Below are 26,027 nucleotides of genomic sequence, written 5' to 3' on the forward strand. Positions count from 1 at the left end.
ATTATTTTCAGTTAAGCAGTTGGGCAAGTGTACAGATAAATGGTTAATGGAGTTTAATGCAAATAATGGTGAGGTGTTGCCTTTTGGGAATTCTAGCCAGGGCAGAACCTTCACAATGTATGGCAGGGCACTGGAGAGTGTCGTAGAGCAGAAGGATCTAGGAGTGCAGGTACATAGTTCCTCTAAAGTGGCATTGCAGGAAGATAAGGTGGTCAAGAAGGCTTTCGGTACATTGGCCTTCATCATTCAGGGTTTGGAGTATAGAACTTGGGATGTTATGTTACAACTTTACAAGGTGTTGGTGACAATTGTATTAATTGTGTTCACCCTGCTAAAAAAATGGTGTTAAGCTGGAAAGTGTTCAGGGAAGATTTATGAGGATTTTGCCAGGACCTGAAGGTCTGAGCTATAGGGACTATAGCTATGTTGGGCAGTTTTGGGACTATTATTTGGAGCGTTAGAGGATGAGAGGTAATCTTGTAGAGGTGTAGAAATTCATGAGGGGAATAGATAGTGTAGACAGTCTTTAATCCAGAGTTGGGGAATCAAGAACTAGAGGACAACGGTTTAAGGTGTAAGTAAATGATTTGATAGGAGTCTTGAGTAACAGAAGGTTGTGGGTATATGGAATGAACTGCCAGAGAAGGTAATTGGACAGAAACATTTAAAAGACATTTGGACATGTATGTGGATAGGAAAGCTTTAGAGAGATATGAGTCAAACGGGGGTAAGTAGGAGTAGTGTAGATGAGGCGCCCTGGTCGGCATGGGCAAGTTGGGCTGTAGGGCCAGTTTCCATGCGGATTGACTCTGACCAGAAACCTGTGAAAACTACACCAAATTTGTTGTTTGCCTATGTCTGTTACCATTTTTGTATGGTTCCATAGTTTTATTGTTTGAAGTCGCTTTAATGTTCATTTACATTAATATTGAATTTTTCTCAGTTATACTTTTTGAATGCATTTGGATGCATTTACACATGTTGGGTTGCTCAATGAATTATCCAGCTAACAGCGCAGCTGCTCTGATTAGGAAAGTTAACAGATCCCAGCACATTTCTAATCCAACCCTGTTTATCTACCTCTGTGAAGATGGTGGTATAAATATTGCCATTGGCTTCAATATTGCTTGGTTTGAGTGAATAAGCAGGGAAACATTCTGCCACTGATCAGTGAGTCCTGCTTTGAAAAATGGATAATTGAAAGATAAGATCAGACCTCATTGGTACGGCAACCTGGTTGAACAGTCTCTTGCTAAGACTCACAAACATTTGTGCATATGGTGGTGCTGCAGTAGAGTTGCTGCCTCACAGCACCAGAAGCCTGGGTTTAATCCTGACTGGGTGCTGCCTGGACGGAGTTTGTACGTTCTATGACCGCGTGGGTTTTCTCCTGGCGTTCCAGCTTCCTCCCACATTCCAAAGATGTGAAGGCTTGTAGGTTAATTGGCTTCTGTGAATTGTGCTTAGTATCTAGGATAGAACTAGTGTACAGGTGATCGTGGACTCGATGGGCCAAAGTGCCTGTTTCCATGCTGTATCGCTAAACTAAAATATCAGATCATTTTTATTTGTAAATTTTGACATCAATGATGTGGAGACTCCAGTGGAGGGAGAAAAAATTGCTTGGAAATGCAGAGAAAGTATTTTTGCCTCTTGAATGGCTCTAGAATTGTTAAATCATTAATTTTATTTAAATGATTTGATTGCAGCAAAAATGTATCTTTGAAGAAAATAAGAATATCCTACAGGCAGCAATGATAATTTCACTATATGATATATTTATGTTAAAATATTTAATTTTCCATTGCAGAAAAGATGAACATGATCGATGTGGATAATATGGTGGGCTCCTGGGTAGAGGTAGTAGGTTGCATAGTTTGTGGACAGAGATTTTGGCCCAAAGGAGATAACTATACAACTTGCTGCCTTTCCTAGGGCATCATGCAAACTACCACAAATGAACATCTTAACCTTCTGCAGATCTTTATAAAGCTGATGTATGGATTCTGGATTTATGTAAATAACACAGCATTTATAATAGTTTTCTGATTTTGCTAAATTTATTGATTACTCCTTTACCAAATATTGATGATAGGAAATTATATGTATAACATTTGAAAATATTTTATTTTGTCCAGGTGCTTGTAAATTTTAATAAACTTTTCTTGCAAAATTAGATTTTGTAAAGTGGTGTATTTACATGAGCAATGTTTCAGTTGCACTGGGTTGGTTAACTTGCAGGAATGCATTTTATGCTTGTTTGGAAGAACGCGTTTAAAACGCAGTATCTGTACCACGTGGAACACAGTTAATGATTTTAAAGAGTTGCACTTCAAAAAGTGACTTAAGCTCTGCAAATTTGGAAGTAGATAGGATCCATGGAGAATTGATATTAAACATGCAGTAAAATAAGGCCGGGTTTTACTGGAATGGTGCATACATTCACTTTTATGTGAAAACTGCTGAGGAAACTCCATCTTCATTTTTCCTATCTAGAAAGTTAAAACTTTTTGTAATATGTCATGTATTGTCTCGTTCAATTTTGTTTTCTACTCCACCAATGAAACAGTATTTTGCCAGTTATCATTTATTGCAGAAAGTAGACTTCCTCTTGGAGAATCTAGAACTAGAAACTCTCTTAAATGGGCAAAAAGATGAGGCAAAACATTTTCGGAGAGTAATTAATTTTTCCATTCAAAGGAGTTGTTGAATATTTAATGCATTTAAGATAGATTCTTGGTGAGAGGGAGTGGGTGAAGGGTTGGGTGAGGTTAGGTGGAAAGTAGGTGAGATTACAGTCACAGATGCCATGATCCTATCCAGCTGGTTGGCCAGAAAATCAGAACTGTCTGACACTAGGACATATGATTCACAACTGTAGTGCATGATGCAGTCTAGCTTTCATTCATTCATTGGCTTCTTCAATAATAATTTCTTACCCATTCTACAATGCTGTCCAGATCCATTACTAGCTCACCTTGTGTGTGGCATGATTCAACTGGCTAAAAACAATGTTTTCCACTGCACTGGACTCGTCCATTGAAATTCTAGCCTTTGTTTACTCTGGACGACCACATTCTGATCTCTTCTGGTCTTATTCCTTGCGTCGTCTTAAAAAACTCTTCAAGGCATATTCTAACTTGCTTTCAAGTCTCTATTTTTACATCTGTGCGTGCTGACTTACACTGACAGTCCCTTGCCTTTTAAAATCAACAACCTTGATTTCAACCCCAATGGGCACCAATGAGATTTATGGGGTGAGAAAAGGAACCAATTAGGTTAAAAGTAGAAAATTTGGAATAAGGAAGAGACAAAGGAAAGAATGACACTTCATGTTACACATCTAGTGGAGTGTAGCTGTTTTGCACATTTTACAAGGTAACATTTTGATTTTGTAGTGTTCATGCATCAGTTACTTTGCGAATGAATAAAAATACTAAATGATACCACACTATACAGAGTGCAGCAAGGCTTTGAGATAGAAGAGTATCTTACACGTTGAAGTTGTATGCTTTTAGAACATCTTTTCCATCATGTGTTTGAACAGTACCCACAATGCTTCCATGGTCAAAGACAACATTCGTAAAACCCCTGTGAAAAGTAAGTTAAGATCTTGAGGTTTCATAGTATCAAATGTTTTTATAGAAAGTATTTCAAATTAATTATTTGATTCCCTCCAGTTTGTTATTTGTCATAGGATCATTCAACACGAAAGCTAGCCCATCAGCACACCCTGAGAAAGTGCAGGTAACCTCTGCGTTATGACTGTTCAAGTATTGGAAATTTGCCCTTCCATAATTCCCCAATCACTACTCACTTGTGTGCAGCTTTGGTCTCCTAATTTGAGGAAGGACATTCTTGCCATTGAGGGAGTGCAGTGTAGGTTCACCAGGTTAATTCCTGGGATGGCGGGACTGACATATGATGAAAGAATGGATTGACTGGGCTTATATTCACTGGAATTTAAATGGATGAGTGGGCATCTTATAGAAACATATACAATTCTTAAGGGATTGGAAGACTAGATGCAGGAATAATAACTGGAGACAATACTCCAGGTGTGGTCTCACCAGGGCCCTGTACAACTGCAGAAGGACCTCTTTGCTCCTACACTCAAATTCTCTTGTTATGAACAGGCCATTAGCTTTCTTCACTGCCTGCATGCTCACTTTCAGTGACTGATGTGCAAGTATAGCCAGGTCTCGTTGCACTTCCCCTTTATCAAATCTGACACCATTCAGATAATAATCTGCCTTGTTCTTGCCACTAAAGTGGATCACCTCACATTTATCCACATTATACTACATCTGCCCACACACCCAACCTATCTAAGTCTCCCTGCAGCCTCATAGCATCCTCTTTACAGTTCACACTGCCACCCAGCTTTGTGTCAACTGCAAATTTGCTAATGTTACTTTTAATTCCTTCATCTAAATTATTTATTGTAAACACAGTGCACTCCATAATGTTTGGGACAAAGACCCATCATTTATTTATTTGTCTCTGAACCCCACAATTTGAGATTTGTAATAGAAAAAAAATCACATGTGGTTAAAGTGGACATTGTCAGATTTTAATAAAGGGCATTTTTATACATTTTGGTTTCACCATGTAAAAATTACAGCAGTGTTTATACATAGTCCCCCCATTTCAGGGCACCATAATGTTTGGGACACAGCAATGTCGTGTAAATAAAAGTAGTCATGTTTAGTATTTTGTTGCATATCCTGAACATGCAATGACTGCTTGAAGTCTGTGATTCATGGACATCACCAGTTGCTGGGTGTCTTCTCTGGTGATGCTCTGCCAGGCCTGTATTGCAGCCATCTTTAGCTTATGCTTGTTTTGGGGGCTAGTCCCCTTCAGTTTGCTCTTCAGCATATAAAAGGCATGCTCAATTGGGTTTAGATTGGGTGATTGACTTGACCACTCAAGAATTGACCATTTTTTAGCTTTGAAAAATTCCATTGTTGCTTTAGCAGTATGTTTGGGATCATTGTCTTGCGGTGGAATGAATCGCCGGCCAATGAGTTTTGAGGCATTTGTTTGAACTTGAGCAGATAGGATGTGTATCCATTCAGAATTCATTATGCTCCTACAATTAGCAGTTGTATCATCAATGAAGATAAATGAGCCAGTACCTTCAGCAGCCTTACATGCCCAGGCCATAACACCCCCACCACTCTGTTTCACAGATGAGGTGGTATGCTTCGGATCTTGGGCAGTTCCTGCTCTCCTCCATACTTTGCTCTTGCCATCACTCTGATATAAGTTAATCTTCGTCTCATCTGTCCACAAGACCTTTTTCCAGAACTGTGGTTGCTCTTTTAAGTACTTCTTGGCAAACTGTAACCTGGCCATCCTATTTTTTGCAGCTAACCAGTGGTTTGCATCTTGCAGTGCAGCCTCTGTATTTCCGTTCATGAAGTCTTCTGTGGACAGTGGTCATTGACAAATCCACACCTGACTCCTGAAGAGTGTTTCTGATCTGTCGGGCAGGTGTTTGGGGATTTTTCTTTAGACAATAGACAATAGGTGCAGGAGTAGGCCATTCAGCCCTTCGAGCCAGCACCGCCATTTAATGCGATCATGGCTGATCACTCTCAATCAGTACCCCGTTCCTGCCTTCTCCCCATACCCACTCACTCCGCTATCCTTAAGAGCTCTATCCAGCTCTCTCTTGAAAGCATCCAACGAACTGGCCTCCACTGCCTTCTGAGGCAGAGAATTCCACACCTTCACCACTCTCTGACTGAAAAAGTTCTTCCTCATCTCCGTTCTAAATGGCCTACCCCTTATTCTTAAACTGTGACCCCTTGTTCTGGACTCCCCCAACATTGGGAACATGTTTCCTGACTCTAATGTGTCCAATCCCCTAATTATCTTATATGTTTCAATAAGATCCCCCCTCATCCTTCTAAATTCCAGTGTATACAAGCCCAATCGCTCCAGCCTTTCAACATACGACAGTCCCGCCATTCCGGGAATTAACCTAGTGAACCTACGCTGCACGCCCTCCATAGCAAGAATATCCTTCCTCAAATTTGGAGACCAAAACTGCACACAGTACTCCAGGTGCGGTCTCACCAGGGCCCGGTACAACTGTAGAAGGACCTCTTTGCTCCTATTATAGAGAGAATTTTGCCATCAGCTGTGGAGGTCTTCCTTGGCTTGCCAGTCCCTTTGCGATTAGTAAGCTCACCAGTGCTCTCTTTCTTCTTAATGATGTTACAAACAATTGATTTTGGTACGCCTAAGGTTTGGCTGTCTCAGTCTCATAATGTCTTCTTTGACTTTCATTGGCACAACTTTGGTCCTCGTGTTAATAAACAGCAATAATAGTTTCCAAAGGTGATGGAAAGACTAGATGCTGAGAGCTCTCTTATCTGCATTAAGGAGGCAATTAAACACACCTTTGCAATTACAAACACCCGCAAAGCCATGTGTCCCAAACATTATGGTGCCCTGAAATGGGGGGGGGGGGGGGACTATGTATAAACACAGCTGTAATTTCTGCATGGTGAAACAGCTTTTATTAAAATCTGACAACGTGCAATTAACCACATGTGATTTTTTTTCTATTACAAATCTCAAATTGTGGAGTACAGAGGCACATAAATAAATGATGGGTCTTTGTCCCAAACATGATGCGGGGCACTGTAGCTGCGGTCCCAGCACCGAGCCTGCGGCACCCCACTAATCACTGCCTGCCATTCTGAAAGGGACCCGTTAATTCCTACTCTTTGCTTCCTGTCTGCCAACCAATTTTCTATCCATATCAATACCTTATCCCCAATACCATGTGCTCTAATTTTGCCCACTAATCTGTGTGGGACCTTATCAAAGGCTTTCTGAAAGTCCAGATACATTATATCCACTGGCTCTCCCTTATCCATTTTATCCATCTATAATTACATTTACCGGCACTTGGCAATTGAAGTATTTGTCCAAATGCTTAAATGTCGTGAAAGTATCTCTCCTGGGTGAAAAATAATGTTCCCCCGGTACACTCTTAACATTTTACACTAAAAATCTATGTCCACCAGCTTTTGGACATCTCTGCCAAGGGGAAAACACAGCATGCGCAGTTTCTCCTCAAAATTGAAATGCCCCAACCCAGGAATATCCTGATAAATCTCTGCTGTTTTATTTTTATCTACCTTTGCTAACAGTGGTGAACATTGGCCTAAAATAATGATCCGTTTTACTTTGAACCAATATATAATGACTCGTGTCTGGCATTCAATGATTGGCAATAATCCATTATTGTCATTGTGCCGACTGATTATTGATGTACCCGGCTTCAGTATTGACCACTCCAAGACATTTTGTTTATCTTCCTGCAAATAATTCTACACTTTATACCCTCCTTCCATAGTTCAGTAGAATCTAAATGATCCTTTTTTTTTAAAACTGACCCTCTCAATGCATTTCCATGAGACTGTTCATCTCCAACCTTTACTACCCCACAAACAAAATAGGTTCATGTTTACTTTCCTACAGCAAGGCAGATGAACTTAGTCATTCAAAGCCTCCCAAAATCTGGTTCTGGATTATATTTTCTGTCACTCTTTCCCCATCAATATCCCCATCCTCCCCAAACCACGCAACACTTCTCAATGTTAAAGGTGTGGCCTGTAAAGGTGTATTATGGAATACTAGGAAGTAAGACCATACCTGGATCTCATGTGGGATCCCCCGAGCAAATGGTAATTACTTTCCAGACTGAGACATCTGTTTGGCTGCCTTTTCCATGTATATACTCTAAGAGACAAATCCATTGAGGCAGTAACCACACGGAAAGGATCCTTTATAGGACAAAGAACATTGTATGAAAATGGTTTAAACGTTACCACCGCTACTTTATGTAGTCGTTAGATAATAATTAACATACCACAGAAATTCCACTGATAGTATTTTTATGTTCATGAAAACTTGCAAGCTGCACCCCATCAATGGAAAAGAGTTTCATCCCTGTGTTGTGTGCGATTATGATTGTGTTAATCCCATGGCCTTCCAGAAGTATATCATTCCAGCCAGCCTCTTCATATGTGAAATTCCCAACCTGTTTACCTATCAAAAATTAACGTTAAATGATAAATGAAAGTTAGCAGTGTATTACAACTCAAGATACAGCAGTCAAAATATAAGTCATAACCCATGTATTCACTGAACAAATAACTAAATGATGGACACATCAATTTTGGCAGGTATGTGAAATTATAAGTTGTGTTAAAATTTGAATTTAGTTTAGAGATGTAGCACAGAAACAGGCCCTTCAGCGCACTATATCCGTATCGCCCAACGATCTCCGCACTATCCTATTTATACCAAGCCCATTAACCTTCAAACCTGTACCTCTTTGGAGTGTGGGAGGAAACCTGAGCACCCGGAGAAAACCCACGCGGGGCATGGGGAGAACGTCCAAACTCTGTACAGACAGCCCTCGTAGTTAGTATTGAACCCAGGTCTCTGGCCCTGTAAGGCAGCAACGCTACGCCATCATGCCACTAGTTTACAGCTGTAAGATCCTGCTGGTTATGATAAATAGCTTAAATCCAAGGACATAGGTCTCGCCCTGTACCTTAATAATACTTACAATTTCTAAGTATGAACCACGAAAGACCAAGGCAGAATTTATGGCCATGGTCCTTAAACCGTACCAGTGATTACTATAGTGTGTTCATTCAATTCAAATACATACTTTCGAATCAATTCGACCAATCTATTGACTCCATTTATACCTCGCGTTGCCTCGGCAGGGCCAGCAGCATAATCGAGGATGAGTCGCACCATGGCAACTCTTTCTCCCCTCACATCGGGCAAAGGGTATAGAAGTGTGAAAAAGCACATCTCCAGATTCATGGACAGTTTCTTCCCAGCTGTCATCCTACCGCAACCAGAGAGTAGTGCTGAACTACTATCCACCTCTTTGATGACCCTCGGACTATCCTTGATCGGACTTTGCTGGCTTTACCTTGCACTAAACGTTATTGCTTTATCACGTTTCTATACACTAAAGGGCTCGATTGTAATCATGTATTGTCTTTTTGCTGACTAGATAGCACACAACAATAGCTTTTCACTTGGTACATGTGACAATAAAATAAACTAAACTAACCAATATGCTAGGAAAAAGAATTTTAATTTTTATTAGAATTGGCATTGGAGCTAATTCAGTATACCAATTATAGACAATAGGCCTCCTATTTGAGGTAATTTATCCTAATAAATCCTAATTTGAATGGAACTTAACAAAGAAATGCTGAATTACAAACCAAGGGACTAATATTAATTTATCTCAATGTCTAGATATCACACAAAGGGTGGTAGGTGTATGGAACAAGCTGCCGGAGGAGGTAGTTGAGGCTGGGACTACCCCATCGTTTAAGAAACAGACAGGTACATGGATAGGACAGGTTTGGAGGGATATGGACCAAGCGCAGGACTAGTGTAGCTGGGACATTGTTGGCCGGGTTGGGCCGAAGGGCCTGTTTCCACACTGTATCACTACGACCATGATTTGAACACATACATATGTTCGTAAAGTGATTCACTGAATTTGGCTAAAGACAAACATAAGTTGACAATGATAAAAATAACAAAAGTGACAGTTGTCATTCAAAATTCAATGCAAACAGCAGCTGTAAGTTTAAAATAAAGAGTAATAATAATAATGCATTACATTATTAATAAAATCTTATATCATAAAAAAGAAATAATACCTTGTATTTCTATTTTATTTTTTCTTGTTTGACACACTAAATCAAAAGTAGTGATACTTTTTTGAAACCCCACAGCATTGGTTTTGGTCATAGTAACCACTTTGGATGATGCTTTAGGTAACCAGCAAGCTGTGAAGCAACTGTTTATTTGTAGGGAATCTGTTGCCAGTCTGTCATCATCAAGACCATCCATTAAACATTCTGTCCGCAATACCTATAAGGAACACAACTCGGTTTAGTGGCTTTGTTCCTCCAATTATACACAATCCATATTTCATTGCATAATTAATGGAATCTAACTGGCTCCTAATCCATCACAGTAATTGCCTGCCTAGTGTGGAAAATAACCATGTGATATATAATTTTTCTTAAAATACCCTATTATGTTAGGAAGGAACTGCAGATGCTGGTTTAAACCGAAGATAGACACAGAAAGCTTTTACTTTTATTTAAATTGAAGACACTGGTTTAGATTAGTTTAGTTTAGTTTAGAGATACAGCGTGGAAACAGGCCCTTCGGCCTACCGAAACTGCGTCGACCAGCGATCCCCGCACATTAACACTATCTACACAGACTAGGGACAATTTACATTTATACCTAGCCAGTTAAGCTACAAACATGTACGTCTTTGGAGTGTGGGAGGAAATTGAAGAACTCGGAGAAAACCCACAAGATCACGGGGAGAACGTACAAACTCTGTACAGACAGCACCCATAGTCGGGATTGAACCCGGGTCTCTGGCGCTGTGAGGTAGCAACTCTACCAGTGCGCCACCCTAATTGGTTATGGATCATCCTCTCACTTCATTTGGAATATATAGTGGCCATTATCCCTAAGGTGATCTTTAATCTTTCCTTATTACATAAGACCATATGGGTAAGGCAAAGCAATGCCTTTACCACCTTAGACAGCTGAGGAATTTAAAGTGTCTCTGAGGATCCTTCATTGCTTCTACTCTGGGGCTGTAGAGAGCATCCTGTCCGGCAACATTACAGTCTGGTTTGGGAACAGCTCTGCCCAGGACAGGATGGCCCTGCAGAGAGTAGTGCGTTCGGCAGAACGCACCATGGGAACTACACTCGTCCCCCTGCAGGACCTATACATCAGGAGGTGCAGATCCAGAGCAAGCAAGATTATGAGGGACCCCTGCCACCCCAGCAACGGACTGTTCCAGCTGCTACGGTCAGGCAAACTCCTCCGCTGTCACGCTGTGAAAATGGAGAGGATGAGACGGAGTTTCTTCCCACAGGCCATCAGGACTGTCAACTTTTATAACTCCAGAGACTAAATTTTTGTCTACACTATAGTAACTTATTAACTTTATTTATATGCTGTAACTGTAATTCTTTTTTGTGCACAATCCGCAGGCATTGCCACTTTCATTTCACTGCACATCGTGTATGTGTATGTGACAAATAAACTTGACTTGACTTGAAAAAATAGCCCATTCCTGGTTAGACTCTGCAATGAACTGCACTAAAATGCAATCTCTGATGCATTCCACTAAGTCATCATCTGTGTTACCCGTGCCAGATCCATCCAATCAATACGTATATAAAAATCTCCCATGATCATTGCAATTGCCTTCAGACATACCCCTGACATTTGCCCCCTTATGCTCTGGCCCATTGAGAGGCCACATTTTGGGGAGCTGCAGACTACTTCCACGAGAGACCGCCACTGTTTATTTCAATCCAAACTAATTCCACATAACTCAGAACTGCTTTGGTACTTTCTTGATTAACGCCACTGCTTCTCCACCTTCTTTTATACCCCTTTATATTCTTTTAGAACAGTGTAACCTGAAATATTGAGCACCCAGTCCTGGCTAGCGTCCACCAAGTTTCTGTATTAGCTATTACATAATACTCATATGTTACACTCAGTGCTACAAACACAGCTGTAATTTCTACATGGTGAAACCAAAATGTATAAAAATGGCCTTTAATAAAATCTGACAATGTGCACTTTAACTACATGTGATTTTTTTCTATTACAAATCTCAAATTGTGGAGTACAGAGGCAAATAAATAAATGATGGGTCTTTGTCCCAAACATTATGGAGGGCACTGTATTTCTATCACCTGTAGCATTTTGTTTTTTATATTAATCTGTTAAGATTGTTAAACTTCAATTGCTGATTTTGTCTATAGGGCCTAATATGCAGCTGTGGGAATCATATATGAATGCTATACGCACAGCCTGATAATAATGTTCCAGATGCACATTCGAAGTCATATATTATCTAAATTGATATTAGAAGAGGGCAAGTAGTAACATCAGCATTTCTCTCACTTCAAATCTAATTTTCACTATGTCCTCAGTCAAATGGATTGCAGATTGCTGTACACCAATGTGTGCAGACGTATAATGCAATGGCGAAGCATTAGATTGGATTTCAACAGTGCTGCAAATTTCACAGTAGCTTTATATTTAATATGACATCATTTTATATGGGTAAAGAAGTCTAAAAGGTTGTGGAGCAATTGTTTACCTTAGTGAGGACTTCATTACTTTTTGAACCACCGATGGCATATTTCTGATCTGGTGACACCAGTAAAAAATCCACTGGATTCACATCAATCAGTGGCAAGCGAGAGATCTGGTTCAGATTAGGAATGGTTAAAGTGATAAGTGTTCCTTCCCCAGTTCCAACCTGCAATGAATAGAAATATTCAACACATCATTACATGCAAATTTCTTTAAATCTAATTTTAGATGAACATCATATGAATAATCTGCCAAATGCAAAATTGAAATTAAAAGTTTGCTGTATTTATTATGGTGTAAGCATTGAATTTAAACAACTAAGTTATTCGGGTACATTTCCTGAGTTGTTATAAGGAAATGATTTAAATAACTAAAAAACTTAGAATTCACAAGAATGTGCTACCAGAACAGAAGTGAAACTTCTCAAAATGTATTCAGATTAATACCAGTGATGAAAGGAGAGATGTTCTCGATTTACAACAATCATGATGGATATAGATTACACTGATGTCCCCAAAGCATAGTTTTGTGGTACTAGAAGAGGAATAGGCTTTAATGCCAGAATTTTCTAAAACTGCACCAGTTAAAATAGTGAAATGCTATATATTTAGTTTGTCTTCCTGTCTCCAACTACATCCTTTCTTTATCCAGCCCCCTCCCGACATCAGTCTGAAGAAAGGTCTCGACCCGAAACGTTACCCATTCCTTCTCTCCTGAGATGCTGCCTGACCCGCTGAGTTACTCCAGCATTTTGTGATACCTTTGATATATTTATAGTTTAGTTTAGATTAGAGAGACAGTGCGGATACAGGCCCTTCGGCCCACCAAGCCCGCACCGACGAGCAATCCTTGCACACTAACACTATCCTATACACACCAGGGACAATTTACATTTATACCAAACTAATTAACTTACAAACCTGCACGTCTTTGGATTGTGAGAGGAAACCAAAGATCTCGGAGAAAACCCACGCAGGTCACGGGGAGAACATACAAACAGACAACATCCGTAGTTGGGATCGAACTTGGGTCTCTGGCGCTGCAAGTGCTGTAAGGCAGCAACTCTACCGCTGCACCACTGTGTTGTAGAATGTGTTGTGGAATAATATATATGTTGTGGAATAAATATGTTTATTTTTTACCAATATTACTTCAATCCTAAAATAGCTTTGGTGAAGCAGATTTTCAATACTCTTAGTAAGTAATACATTTCTAACTTTTGGATCAAAGATTTGAACCTTTAGCATAGCCCACCCTTCAGATGTGTCTATCTGACAAAGCAGATAACGTTAAAGACAATAAAAAGGTCAAAACTTTACAAAAATATTTTGCAATACAGTCAACTATTTCATGTGCAAACGTCTCAACACCTCAGCATTGTGAGGAATCATTTCATATTTGCAATTTTATATTTCCTGTTAAGTTTCTGCCCCTTGATTTTGTGGTCCTTCCACATCTTCAATGTTATTAATTTCCACCACTGATGATAGAGATATTAGCACAGGAAAAATCATGGGAGATTAGGTTTTCTCTGAGATCTTCGGTTTCCTCCAACACTCCAAAGACATACAGGTGTGTAGGTAAATTGGCTTGGTAAATGTTTTTTAAAAATGCCCCTAGTGTGTGTAGGATATGTTAATATGCGGGGATCGGTGGTCGGCGCGGACCCGGTGGGCCGAAGGGCCTGTTTCCGCGCTGCATCTCTAAGCTAAACTAAACTAAGTTATATCAAATACGTATAAGCATCACAAAGCAACATGCTGATTTGGTTGTTCACTTCCAAAACAATAGGAGTAACTTGGACTATCGTGGACTAGTTACAGTTTGGTGTGGCGCAGAAATTTACGTTAGGATGTGGATCTACGAGTGCGTTAATGTTAATTATCTCAGATCATTGAAAGTGATTGATCCGAAAGGTTAACCTGGTTTCTTACTCCTCTGCCTGATCCGCTGAGCATGTCCAACCGCAAAAGTATTTTCTGTTTCAGTTCTTCAACATCTGCAGTATTGTATTTTATAGCGTCAGCCGATGTCTGTGGTCCATGTTATGGCCTCAATTTGAATGCTGCACCTCGCCTTGACTGGGAATGAGGTCAAAGTGTTCATTTTCTGCTTAGAAATGCCCTTCGAGATGGCGGTAGCATTCATGGGCCAATGGCAAGGCGTCTATGTGGTCTAGTCAGAGGAGTGGGCTGCTGGAGGCCCAGAAGCAGCCTCCAGCTCAATTAGATGGGGAACCGCTTGATCAGGCATATCTGCAGCGTCATGGAGGGGCAGAGCAGTGGTAGAAGACATCAATACATCATCTGGCCAGTAATTCCGACCGAGTAACACAGCCAGGACAATGGGCCATAAAGGCCAAGTTAAGACATTTTTAACATTTTTATTTACACTCTGGACTTGAAGGGTGCAAGATGGCACCTGAAACATGGCAACTCTTGTGCACTGACTCAATGCGGCTACTGTCTTACACTCTTTCACTTAGTATGATTGGGAGTAATATATAGTAGGATCGTCACTGAACTGTAAACAGAAAAAGAATTGCACTGTACTCAGGTACACATGACAATAAAGTACCATTGAACCATTTAAAGAATCAATACTGTACCTCAAGTCATCCTCAAGCCACAATGTCCTTTTATCAAGTCACGTGCACCACAGCTTTTCACAAGTTATGCAGGATAAACAAACACCTGGCAAAATAGGTTTTTGTCCAAAATCCATAGGCAAATAAACAATATTCCTAAAAGCTTGACCGCTTTGTGTATATGATAATTAAAAATGTTCCCAATGTTGGAATCCTGAACCAGGGGACACAGTCTAAGAATAAAGGGGAGGCCATTTAAAACTGAGAAGAAGCATTTCACCCAGAGAGTTGTGAATTTGTGGAATTCTCTGCCACAGAAGGCAGTGGAGGCCAATTCACTGGATGAATTTAAAAGCGAGTTACATAGAGCTCTCGGGGCTAGAGGTGGAATCAAGGGATATGGAGAGAAGGCAGGCACAGGTTGCTGATTGTAGATGATCAGCCATCATCACAATGAAAGGCGGTGCTGGCTCGAAGGGCCAAATGGCCTCCTCCTGCACTGTTTCTAAAGTTACAAATTCTCAGCTGGATTACCACATCAATGAGAAATTCGTCTATAGTCGTTAGTATGTCAATAATCAATAGCTGCTGCTGGTGATAACTTCCCAACATTCTAGTGAAATAGATAGTACGAAGGTGCAGCGGTAGAGTTGCTGCCTTAAAGCACCAGAGACCCGGCTTCCATCCTGACTACGGGTGCTGTCTGTACAGAGTTTGTACGTTCTCCCAGTGACCTGCGTGGGTTTTCTCCGGGATCTCCGGTTTCCTCCACACTCCAAAGACGTAGGTTAATTGGCTTGGTATCATTGTAAATTGTCTGTGGTGTAGTGTAAGTGTGTGGGGGTCGCTGGTCGGCATGGACTCAGTGGGCCAAAGGACCTGTTTCTGCGCTGTATCTCAAAAGTAAACTAAATATTGACAATTGCATGTGATGGATGGTTTTTATTTAAGGGTCGCTTGAATTCTACTGCATTCAAGTGGATCTGTAGATCAGTCATGGAACATTGTTCATAATCATAAGAAACTTCCTAAATCTGCTGCAGCAAAAAAAATAACAGTGGATAGATAGTATGTTTCAATAGAAATGGAAAAATAGAAGTACTTAGGGTAATTTATTTTAAAAAACATCACAAAAATTGTGTTCCTTAAAAATTGTAAACCTGGCATCTGATAGAAACGTTTCTTATCTTTGACTATTCCAACTAACAACTGCATTACATACTTCCAGAACACTAAAATTATTAAATATATTAACTACGTACAATTAAGCAGTGCTGGGTATCCATATTGTACGTCACCAAGTTACAAACTGTGCATGAAGTTGCAAACGCAGCCGATTCCTCTCCGGTTCGTCCATTCCAGGCTTTAATATTTCCCTTTGAGTCTGCCGTGATCACAAGGCCTTGTTGTGGAACGGTTAATAATTTCACCAAAGGTTCGTCTTGTACCGGTGTTGACCATACTTGTTTACCCTTTAAAATAAAGAATCAGAATGAAATTATTCAAGATTCAATTTATTGTCACATGTACCAATGAAGGTACAATGAAATTTGAGTGACCATACAGCCATACTAAGTGAAAAGTAACAAGACACACAGCCACAGAAAATAAAATTTAACATAAACATCCATCACAGCAGACTCCACATTCCTCACTGTGATGGAAGGCAATAAAGTTCAATCATCGTATGTTGACAAATCCTGAAATTACAAAATCATCAATTTCAAGAATGTAATGGATAAAACTTCACAGCGCAGCAGTGGGCAGGGCAGATTCCCAACTCAGAAGAGCCGTCTGTAATAAACGTCCTGATATTCTAAAAACACTATCATTCTGGGGAACATATCCAGAGTAGTAATTAAGTGTAACTGGTTACATGAAATGAATTTTTGATAGAATGTACTGACCTCTTGAATGCTCCATGCACGCAATGTACAATCAGTAGATGTTGTACAAACCACTGATTCTCCGTTCATTGTGTCAAACGGATTGTCAGGATTACTCCAGTATTGCAATCCCGTGATCCTACCTTCAAAGATGAAAATAGAGTGAAGGACATGATTAGCGTTTCTTTGCAGAAACGTGGCAGTTTACTGACAGCTTTTGAGTGTTTTTTTTTTTACAGCATATGCTGTTCAATTCATTTCTTTTGAGCCGACTGTGCACATCTTGGCTGATGAGAGTAGTTTAGTCATTGTGCCAGATTAATCAGCTGTCCCACATTATCACACCTAAAGATAGGTGGTACTGAGCAAACCTGCTGGCTGTTCAGAACTCCACTCTTTAATTACCACACTGGACCCATGTTACTGTGACAGTGGATTAAAGACGCAAAGGGGAGAGCACTTGGGCAGGATACACACATAAAACTGGAGCAACTCAGCGGGTCAGGCAGCATCTCTGGAGAAAAGGAATAGGTGACATTTCGGGTCGAGACCCTTCTCTAGACTGAGAGTCAGGGGAAAGGGAAACGAGAGATATAGAGAGATATAGAACAAATGATTGAAAGATATGCAAAAAGTAACGATGATAAAGGAATCAGGCCATTGTTAGCTGTGTGCTAGGCGAAAACGAGTTACAGACAATGAGACTCAACAAGACGACTTTGAAGCTGGTACGACTTGGGTGGGGGAGAAATAGAGGTTGGGAAATGGAGCCTAAGAATGGGACAGAACTAAAGATCAAGAGATTGGAGCCCAAGTCCCGAGAAGGGCCCTCGGATCCATGGAGAATAGCAGATAGGACTCTGGGCATTTTCTGCAGTGACATTAACTCAAGACCCACACTAGGAGATCGGCGGTCAGAAATGAAACAAGTGAACTCTGGAAATGTTATTGTTAGTACATATTGAAAAACTGTCAGTGGGAGAATGACGTGTGCCTAATATTTTGATGTGAATAATACAGATCTGAGGGAATTCTGAAGGGGAAAGATAGACAGGAATTCTAGGCTAACCTGTTAACATTTATTATATTTAAACATCACAATACACTCATTTAGGAAAGACACAAAATGCTGGATTGACTCAACGGGTCCGGAACATGGATAAGCAAAGGTATTTATTCACAGAATGCTGGAGTAACTCAGCAGGTCAGGCAGCATCTCGGGAGAGAAGGAATGGGTGACATTTCGGGTCAAGACCCTTCTTCAGACTGATGTCAGGGGGGCGGGACAAAGGAAGGATATAGGTGGAGACAGGAAGATAGAGGGAGATCTGGGAAGGGGGAGGGGAAGGGAGGGACAGAGGAACTATCTAAAGTTGGAGAAGTCGATGTTCATACCACTGGGCTGCAAACTGCCCAGGCGAAATATGAGGTGCTGTTAGCTCTGAAGAAGGGTCCAGACCCAAAACGTCACCTATCCATGTTCTCCAGGGATGCTGCCTGACCCGCTCAGTTACTCTAGCATTCTGTGTCTTTCCTTGGTGAACCAGCATCTGCAATTCCTTGTTTCTACAATAAACTCATTTCGTATCAAGATCCGCATGCTGTCACCCTGTGTGTTCAGCTACAAAACCATTCACATTCATTATTTTCCACTTTGTTAATGACACTGTTGACAGAACTGCCTGCACCAATTTGTAAAACTAACTCCACTAATCGTCTTGCATTATGCGTTTTGAATGTTCAGTGTTTAAGTACAGCTGGATTCACATTCCTGCCTACACTCTTGCTCTGTGAAATTCCACTCTCTAAAAACAGAAACTTAAAAATGGTGACTTATAGCAACAAACCAAAGTGTTTGACATTTACCATGGTGCCCCCTGAAGGTTGTGCAGGTATAATCAGCTGCCCCACACCCTGATGCCATGTGCTGTTCTATTTTGGAACGATGAATGTAATACTTTTTCCAGGAATTTATCCCATCTTCTACGTTGGAGAGACTGCAGAAGGTCCATCGCTCCAGACATAGTTTTCTGTGCATTTAAACATGGAAAAACATAAAACATTAGTAAAGACAACTCCTACATTACTATTTGGGGCTGGGGGAGGAAGGTGTACTCCTTGACAACAGTAAATTTTCCATGACAAAGCAATATCACCTATAGATGTCAAGAAGCATGAGCTGAAAGGAAAGAATATTATTTTATTTACTTTTTTACCCCACATAAATTCCAAGTGAATTTAATTTCAGATCTCAATTTTTTTGAGTAATTATTTATGAATTCCGTAAGGGTGAGTTTATGTTACACAAGCAGATACGTTCTTAGAATAATACAGTGCGGAAACAGGCCCTTCAGCCCAACTTGCCCATACCGGCCAACATGTCCCAGCTACACTAGTCCCACCTGCCTGCTTTTGGCCCATATCCCTCCAAACCAGTCCTATCCATGTACCTGTCTAACTGTTTCTTAAATGGTGGGATAGTCCCTGCCTCAACTACCTCCTCTGGCAGCTTGTTCCATACATCCACCACCCTTTGTGTGAAAAAGTTACCCCTCAGATTCCTATTAAATCTTTTCCCCTTCACTTTCAACCTGTGTCCTCTGGTCCTCGATTCACCTACTCTGGGCAAGAGACTCTGTGCATCTACCCGGTCTATTCCTGTCTACAATGAGGCACTCGCTTGTACAGCTCAGTCCCTCAAAGATTGCTGGTATGCTTACTTTAATTCTAAGAATAAAGCTTTTGTTGTTTTTTGATGCTCTGACTTTATTTCTTTCACAACGGTTTTGTATATTTGAAAGTTTATTTGCCACAAATACGGGGAACATGAACAAGGGGAACTAACCATGGCATGTTTTACTCACAAGATTTCTTAAGGCTGGTTCTTTGATGAAAACAAGCCTTTTCTACCACTTACAAAGCAGAAGCGTTATAGAATGCACTCCGCTCGACTTGTTTGATGCAACAGCACAAGCTTGGCAAACAATCGACATAAAACAGTCCTCCTCTCATCCTTCTAAATTTCAGTGAATACAAGCCCAGTTTTCCAATCTTTCCTGATATGACAGTCCCCCCATCCCGGGAATTAACCTCGTGAACCTACGCTGCACTACTTCAATAGCAAGGATGACCTCAAATTAGGAGACCAAAACTGCACAAAATACTCCAGATGTCGTCTCACCAGGGCCCTGTATAACTGCAGAAGTACCTCTTTACTCCTGTACTCAAATCCTCTCGTTATGAAGGCCAACATGCCATTAGCTTTCTTCACTGCCTGCTGTGAAGCAAGTGAGCAACTTGGGGATGAGGTTCCTCTGAATCTGTTGCCTTTGTTCGGTGGACAGCTGTAACTTTGGAAAGCGTTCCTGTGAATGCCTGAGAAAGTTGTTGCAATGGATCATGTGGATGGTACACACAACACTGTTCACCGTTAACACACTATGAGGTTGTGACCAGTGGAGTTCTGCAGGGATCTGTGCTGGGACCCATGGACATAAATGTAGACGAGTTGGTAAGTTTGCTGACGGCACCAGAGTTGAAGGAGTTGCAGATAGTGAAGAAGGCTATCAAAAGATACAACGAGATATAGGGGCAGAGAAGTGGCAGGTGGGGTTTAACACAAGCAAGTGTAAGGGGAAAGTATACATTTAATGGCAAGACCTTTGACAGCGTTGATTTGATCTAGGAGTCCTAGTTCATTGTTCACTGAAGGTGACAGCTCAAGTAGATAGGGTAGTGCAGAAGGCAAGTGGAATGCTGGCCTTCATTGCTAGGGGCATTGAATATAAGAGTAAGGAAGTCATGATGCAGCTCTATAGGACTTTGGTTAGGCCACATTTGGAACATTGGTCACCCGGTTACATGAAAAATCTGGTAGCTTTAGACAAGGTGCAGAGGTTTACCAGAATGCTGCCTGTATTAGAGGTTTTCAGCTACAGAGAGAAGTTGGATAGACTTGGATTATTTTCTCTGGAGCGTCAGAGGTTGAGGAGAGACTTGATAGAAGTATTTAAAATTATAATTATAGGAGCAAAGAGGTCCTTCTGCATTTGTACTGGGCCCTAGTGAGACCGCACCTAGAGTACTATGTGCAGTTTTGGTCTCCAAATTTGAGGAAGGATATTCTTGCTATTGAGGGCGTGCAGCGTAGGTTTACTAGGTTAATTCCCGGAATGGCGGGACTGTCATATGTTGAAAGACTGGAGCGACTAGGCTTGTATACACTGGAATTTAGAAGGATGAGAGGGGATCTTATCGAAACGTATAGGATTATTAAGGGATTGGACACATTAGAGGTAGGAAACATGTTCCCAATGTTTCCAGCACAAGGGGCCACAGTTTACAAATAAGGGGTAGGCCATTTAGAACTGAGACAAGGAAAAACCTTTTCAGTCAGAGAGTTGTGAATCTGTGGAATTCTCTGCCTCAGAAGGCAGTGGAGGCCAATTCTCTGAATGCATTCAAGAGAGAGCTAGATAGAGCTCTTAAGGATAGCGGAGTCAGGGGGTATGGGGAGAAGGCAGGAACGGGGTATTGATTGAGAATGATCAGCCATGATCACATTGAATGGCGGTGCTGGCTCGAAGGGCCGAATGGCCTACTCCTGCACCTATTGTCTATAAGAGGCATAGATGGAGTAGACAGTCAGAACCTTTTCCCCCAGGCTGGAAATGTACAACACTGGAGGGCATAGCTATGAGGTGAAAGGGGGGAAAAGTTTGTTGAAGATGCACGGGGCAAGTTTTTACACAGGGTGGTGGGAGCCTGGAATGCATTGCCAGTAGTGGTGTTACAGAGGCACTTAGATAGGCACATAGAAGTGCAGGAAACACAGGAATATGGATTATTGGCAGGCAGATGAGATCAGTTAACTTGGCATGATATTTGGTACAAACATTGTCGGCAGAAAGGCCCATTCCTGTGCTGTACCTTCTACGTTCTTCATGTTCTATAAATATATAACGGCTGCACAATACAAACAATAATAATGGTGTGTTAGTCATAGCTCAATTGTTAGCTCTCTCACCACCAGTCAGAATGTATGTTCAAACCTCGCCCTAAAAAATCCTCACAAAAATCTGTACTGCAGTGCATCATTGAGGGAATACTGTTCTGTTGAAGATCCGCCTTCAGAGAGACCAACTTCTACTCTGCCAAATGGACATAAAGTTAAGTCGGAAAGTTATCTTCAAAGCCCTGACCATCGTTGCCACTCGACCAACACCATGGAAGCTAGTAGCAAATTGTTAGTGGACTGCTTCCTGAATTACAACAACTACACTTTAAAAGCATCTATTTTTAAAGGGTTTTGTGGTATCTAAAGGTCAGCCACTACAATGGCAAATGATATTTCTCGTATTATTGCCGAGAGCTTACTCTTCATGCAGCAATAAAGGACATAACATTCCTTAAGCAAAGGTAAGGGATGCAAAATACTGCACTGGCAGCAAAATGGTGCAGTATCTGCTGGTTGCAACCTGAGTATTGTGAAAGTTACAGTTAGACCACAAGTTGTCATGGTGAATAATAAAGGACAGTAAAAACTATTAATTGCACAGGGTGCCCTTGAGCGAACATCTGATACCCCATTGCGAGTAGTTAGTGACATCGGGTAGCATAAAGATGGCCATTTACACAAAGTAGTAATTATTGATCCTCACCTCCACAGCCAGCCACTTTCTGCAGCATCATTCCAAGCCTGCAAATACAATAAATGAAGAGTTATTTACTGAGAGATTTGGGAGAGATGTGACAATGTGCAGTTTGCAATTAGTTGTAAATACGATTCCCGGGCATCGTAACCCGGGAATTAGTTGTTCCCGGGTTACGATGCCCGATTTATAAATGTAGACGTTCGACATAGCACAAATGTTCATTCTTATGAATGGGGCAGAACTAGTTTCCTCTCTCTACTTTTAGTAATTGCTCTTCCCCTTCAGTCTTAAGAATTTTTGAGGCCATTCAATACAATACTACGGAGATATTTTGTCATGTTTATCATATTTTTGTGTATTTTCTGACCGATGGGTAAATTTCAGTACCTGCTTGTCCCCAGGAGCTGGCCTGTAAGATTAGCAGTCAGTGTGGAACTGGCATAGGCAATGTATTCCAGGAGATCCTTCCCACGGAGGTCTTGGAAACTTTTGATCTGCGAGTTCCCAATTTGAGGAAGTGCCCGCTCCCTGGGGAGTGTGTTACTGTGTTACACCAGGGCACTGTTACTCCAGGGAGCGGGCACTGTGTTACTCCAGGGAGCGGGCACTGTGTTACTCCAGGAAGCGGGCACTGTGTTACTCCAGGGAGCGGGCACTGTGTTACTCCAGGGAGCGGGCCCTGTTACTCCAGGGGGGGAGCGGGCCCTGTTACTCCAGGGGGGGAGCGGGCCCTGTTACTCCCTGTGTTACTCCAGGGGGGGCGGGCCCTGTTACTCCAAGGGGGGGAGCAGGCCCTGTTACTCCAGGGGAGGCCCTGTTACTCCGGGGGGGGCGGGCCCTGTTACTCCAGGGGGGGAGCGGGCCCTGTTACTCCCTGTGTTACTCCAGGGGGGGGGAGCGGGCCCTGTTACTCCCTGTGTTACTCCAGGGAGTGGGCCCTGTTACTCCCTGTGTTACTCCAGGGGGGGGGGGGGAGGAGCGGGCCGTTACTCCCTGTGTTACTCCAGGTGGGGGGGGGGAGCGGGCTCTGGTACTCCCTGTGTTACTCCAGGGGGGGGGGGGAGCGGGCCCTGTTACTCCCTGTGTTACTCCGGGGGGGGGAGGGGGCCCTGTTACTCCCTGTGTTACTCCAGGGGGGGGGGGGTGGGAGCGGGCCCTGTTACTCCCTGTGTTACTCCAGGGGGGGTGGGAGCGGGCCCTGTTACTCCCTGTGTTACTCCAGGAGGGGGGGGGGAGCGGGCCCTGTTACTCCCTGTGTTACTCCAGGAGGGGGGGGGGAGCGGGCCCTGTTACTCCCTGTGTTACTCTAGGGGGGGGGGGGAGCGGGCCCTGTTACTCCCTGTGTTACTCTAGGGGGGGGGGGGGAGCGGGCCCTGTTACTCCCTGTGTTACTCTAGGGGGGGGGGGGGGAGCGGGCCCTGTTACTCCCTGTGTTACTCTAGGGGGGGGGAGCGGGCCCTGTTACTCCCTGTGTTACTCCAGGAGGGGGGGGGGAGCGGGCCTTGTTACTCCCTGTGTTACTCTAGGGGGGGGGGGGAGCGGGCCCTGTTACTCCCTGTGTTACTCCAGGAGGGGGGGGGAGCGGGCCCTGTTACTCCCTGTGTTACTCTAGGGGGGGGGGGGGTGGGAGCGGGCCCTGTTACTCCCTGTGTTACTCCAGGAGGGGGGGGGAGCGGGCCCTGTTACTCCCTGTGTTACTCTAGTGGGGGGGGGGAGGGGGGAGCGGGCCCTGTTACTCCCTGTGTTACTCCAGGGGGGGGGGGGAGCGGGCCCTGTTACTCCCTGTGTTACTCCAGGGGGGGGGGAGCGGGCCCTGTTACTCCCTGTGTTACTCCAGGGGGGGGGGGGGAGCGGGCCCTGTTACTCCCTGTGTTACTCTGGGGGGGGGGGGGGGAGCGGGCCCTGTTACTCCCTGTGTTACTCTAGGGGGGGGGGGGGGGAGCGGGCCCTGTTACTCCCTGTGTTACTCTAGGGGGGGGGGGGGAGCGGGCCCTGTTACTCCCTGTGTTACTCCAGGGGGGGAGCGGGCCCTGTTACTCCCTGTGTTACTCCAGGGAGTGGGCCCTGGTACTCCCTGTGTTACTCTAGGGGGGAGGGGGGAGCGGGCCCTGTTACTCCCTGTGTTACACCAGGGGGGGGGGGGGAGCGGGCCCTGTTACTCCCTGTGTTACTCCAGGGGGGGGGGGGGGAGCGGGCCCTGTTACTCCCTGTGTTACTCCAGGGGGGGTGGGGGGTAGTGGGCCCTGTTACTCCCTGTGTTACTCCAGGGGTGGGGGGGAGCGGGCCCGTGGGCCCGTGGGTACAGACGCCACCCTGGCCCTGCCATCACTCACCTCACTGACCCGCGCCGCCCGGCTCAGCTCCGCGGCCTCCAGGTGGGTGAAGACGTGGATCAGACAGTCCCGGGTCAGGGCGGGGGGGGGCGGCTCCATCCCTCACTCACTCCCACCGCGGCTCGCCGGGTACTCCGCCCCAGCCCGGGGTACAGAGAGGGAGGGGGAGAGAGGGAGAGAGGGAGGCCCGAACACCCGAGAGAGAGAGAGGGAGGGGGAGGGGGGGGAGAGAGAGAGAGGCTCGAACACCCGAGGGGCCGAGTGTGCCCGAACACAAGAAGGGGAGAGGCCGAGGCCCGAACACCCGACAGGGGCGGGAGAGAGAGAGAGAGGGAGGGGGAGAGGGAGGGGGAGAGGGAGGGGGAGAGGGAGGGAGGGGGAGAGGGAGGGGGAGAGGGAGGGGGAGAGGGAGGGGGAGGGGGGCCGAGGCCGGCAGTGGTAGTGACTGTGTGAGAGTGAGTGAGTGTGAGTGAGTGAGTGTGAGTGTGTGTGAGAGTGTGAGTGAGTGAGTGTGAGAGTGAGTGTGAGTGAGTGTGTGAGAGAGAGCGTGTGAGTGAGTGAGTGGGAGAGCGAGTGTGAGTGAGTGTGTGAGAGTGAGTGTGTGTGAGTGAGTGTGTGAGTGAGTGAGTGTGAGTGAGTGAGTGTGAGTGTGTGTGAGAGTGTGAGTGAGTGAGTGTGTGGGTGAGTGTGAGAGTGAGTGAGTGTGAGAGTGAGTGTGAGTGAGTGTGAGAGTGAGAGCGTGTGAGTGAGTGAGTGGGAGAGCGAGTGTGAGTGAGTGTGTGAGAGTGAGTGTGTGTGAGTGAGTGTGTGTGAGTGAGTGAATGTGTGTGCATGAGTGAGTGGGTGAGTGAGTGTGAGTGAGTCAGTGAGTGAGTGTGAGAGTGAGTGAGGGGCGAGTGAGTGAGTGAGTGTGAGAGTGAGTGAGTGAGTGAGTGAGTGAGTGTGAGAGTGAGTGAGTGAGTGAGTGAGTGAGTGAGTGTGTGAGTGAGGTGTTGCCGTCCACAGAGGGCCACTAGTGGCGGGGCCCGTGGGCACAGCTCTCTCACTGCTGCAGGTGCCGCCTCTCACACAGCAGCGGCAGATAAGCTTGGATGGAATATTGGTATTGAAAGCAAAGCTGTCGTCTATGAACAGGAGTCCGACTCTGGTGTCTCTCTTATCCAGGTGTTCCAGGGATGAGTGTCGGTCCAGGGCGATGGCATCAGCCATGGACCTGTTGTGGCAGTAAGTGAACTGCAGTGGGTCAAGGCCGCTGGGTAGACTGGATTTAATGCCTTCCATAACCAGCCTCTCAAAGTACTTCATGATGGTGGATGTCAAGGCCACTGGACAGTCGTCGTTTAGGCATGAG

General features: G+C 43.8%; 2 protein-coding genes across 2 annotated transcripts in view; one reads left to right on the forward strand and one right to left on the reverse strand.

The window, feature by feature from the left end:
* LOC144601683 (uncharacterized) overlaps positions 1-2,137 on the forward strand; it is a 28,230-nt gene extending 26,093 nt beyond the window's left edge. The window contains exon 6 of the transcript XR_013548349.1: positions 1,811-2,137. The gene's annotated coding sequence lies outside the window, so the exon portion shown is untranslated. The remainder of the gene's footprint in view (positions 1-1,810) is intronic.
* The window catches only part of fbxw12 (F-box and WD repeat domain containing 12), a 38,362-nt gene extending 13,397 nt beyond the window's left edge, over positions 1-24,965 (reverse strand). Inside the window, exons 1-10 of the mRNA XM_078413930.1 lie at positions 24,677-24,965; positions 22,350-22,387; positions 18,556-18,719; positions 16,711-16,832; positions 16,066-16,275; positions 12,221-12,382; positions 9,726-9,939; positions 7,895-8,073; positions 7,678-7,808; positions 3,496-3,591 (exon numbers count right to left, since the gene is read on the reverse strand). Of these exons, the coding sequence (XP_078270056.1) occupies positions 3,496-3,591; positions 7,678-7,808; positions 7,895-8,073; positions 9,726-9,939; positions 12,221-12,382; positions 16,066-16,275; positions 16,711-16,832; positions 18,556-18,719; positions 22,350-22,387; positions 24,677-24,775 (1,415 nt within the window). The 5' untranslated portion in view covers positions 24,776-24,965. The remainder of the gene's footprint in view (positions 1-3,495; positions 3,592-7,677; positions 7,809-7,894; positions 8,074-9,725; positions 9,940-12,220; positions 12,383-16,065; positions 16,276-16,710; positions 16,833-18,555; positions 18,720-22,349; positions 22,388-24,676) is intronic.
* Positions 24,966-26,027: the final 1,062 nt, after the last annotated feature.

This window comes from Rhinoraja longicauda, chromosome 17 (genome assembly GCF_053455715.1).
Source record: "Rhinoraja longicauda isolate Sanriku21f chromosome 17, sRhiLon1.1, whole genome shotgun sequence".
NCBI lineage: Eukaryota > Metazoa > Chordata > Chondrichthyes > Rajiformes > Arhynchobatidae > Rhinoraja > Rhinoraja longicauda.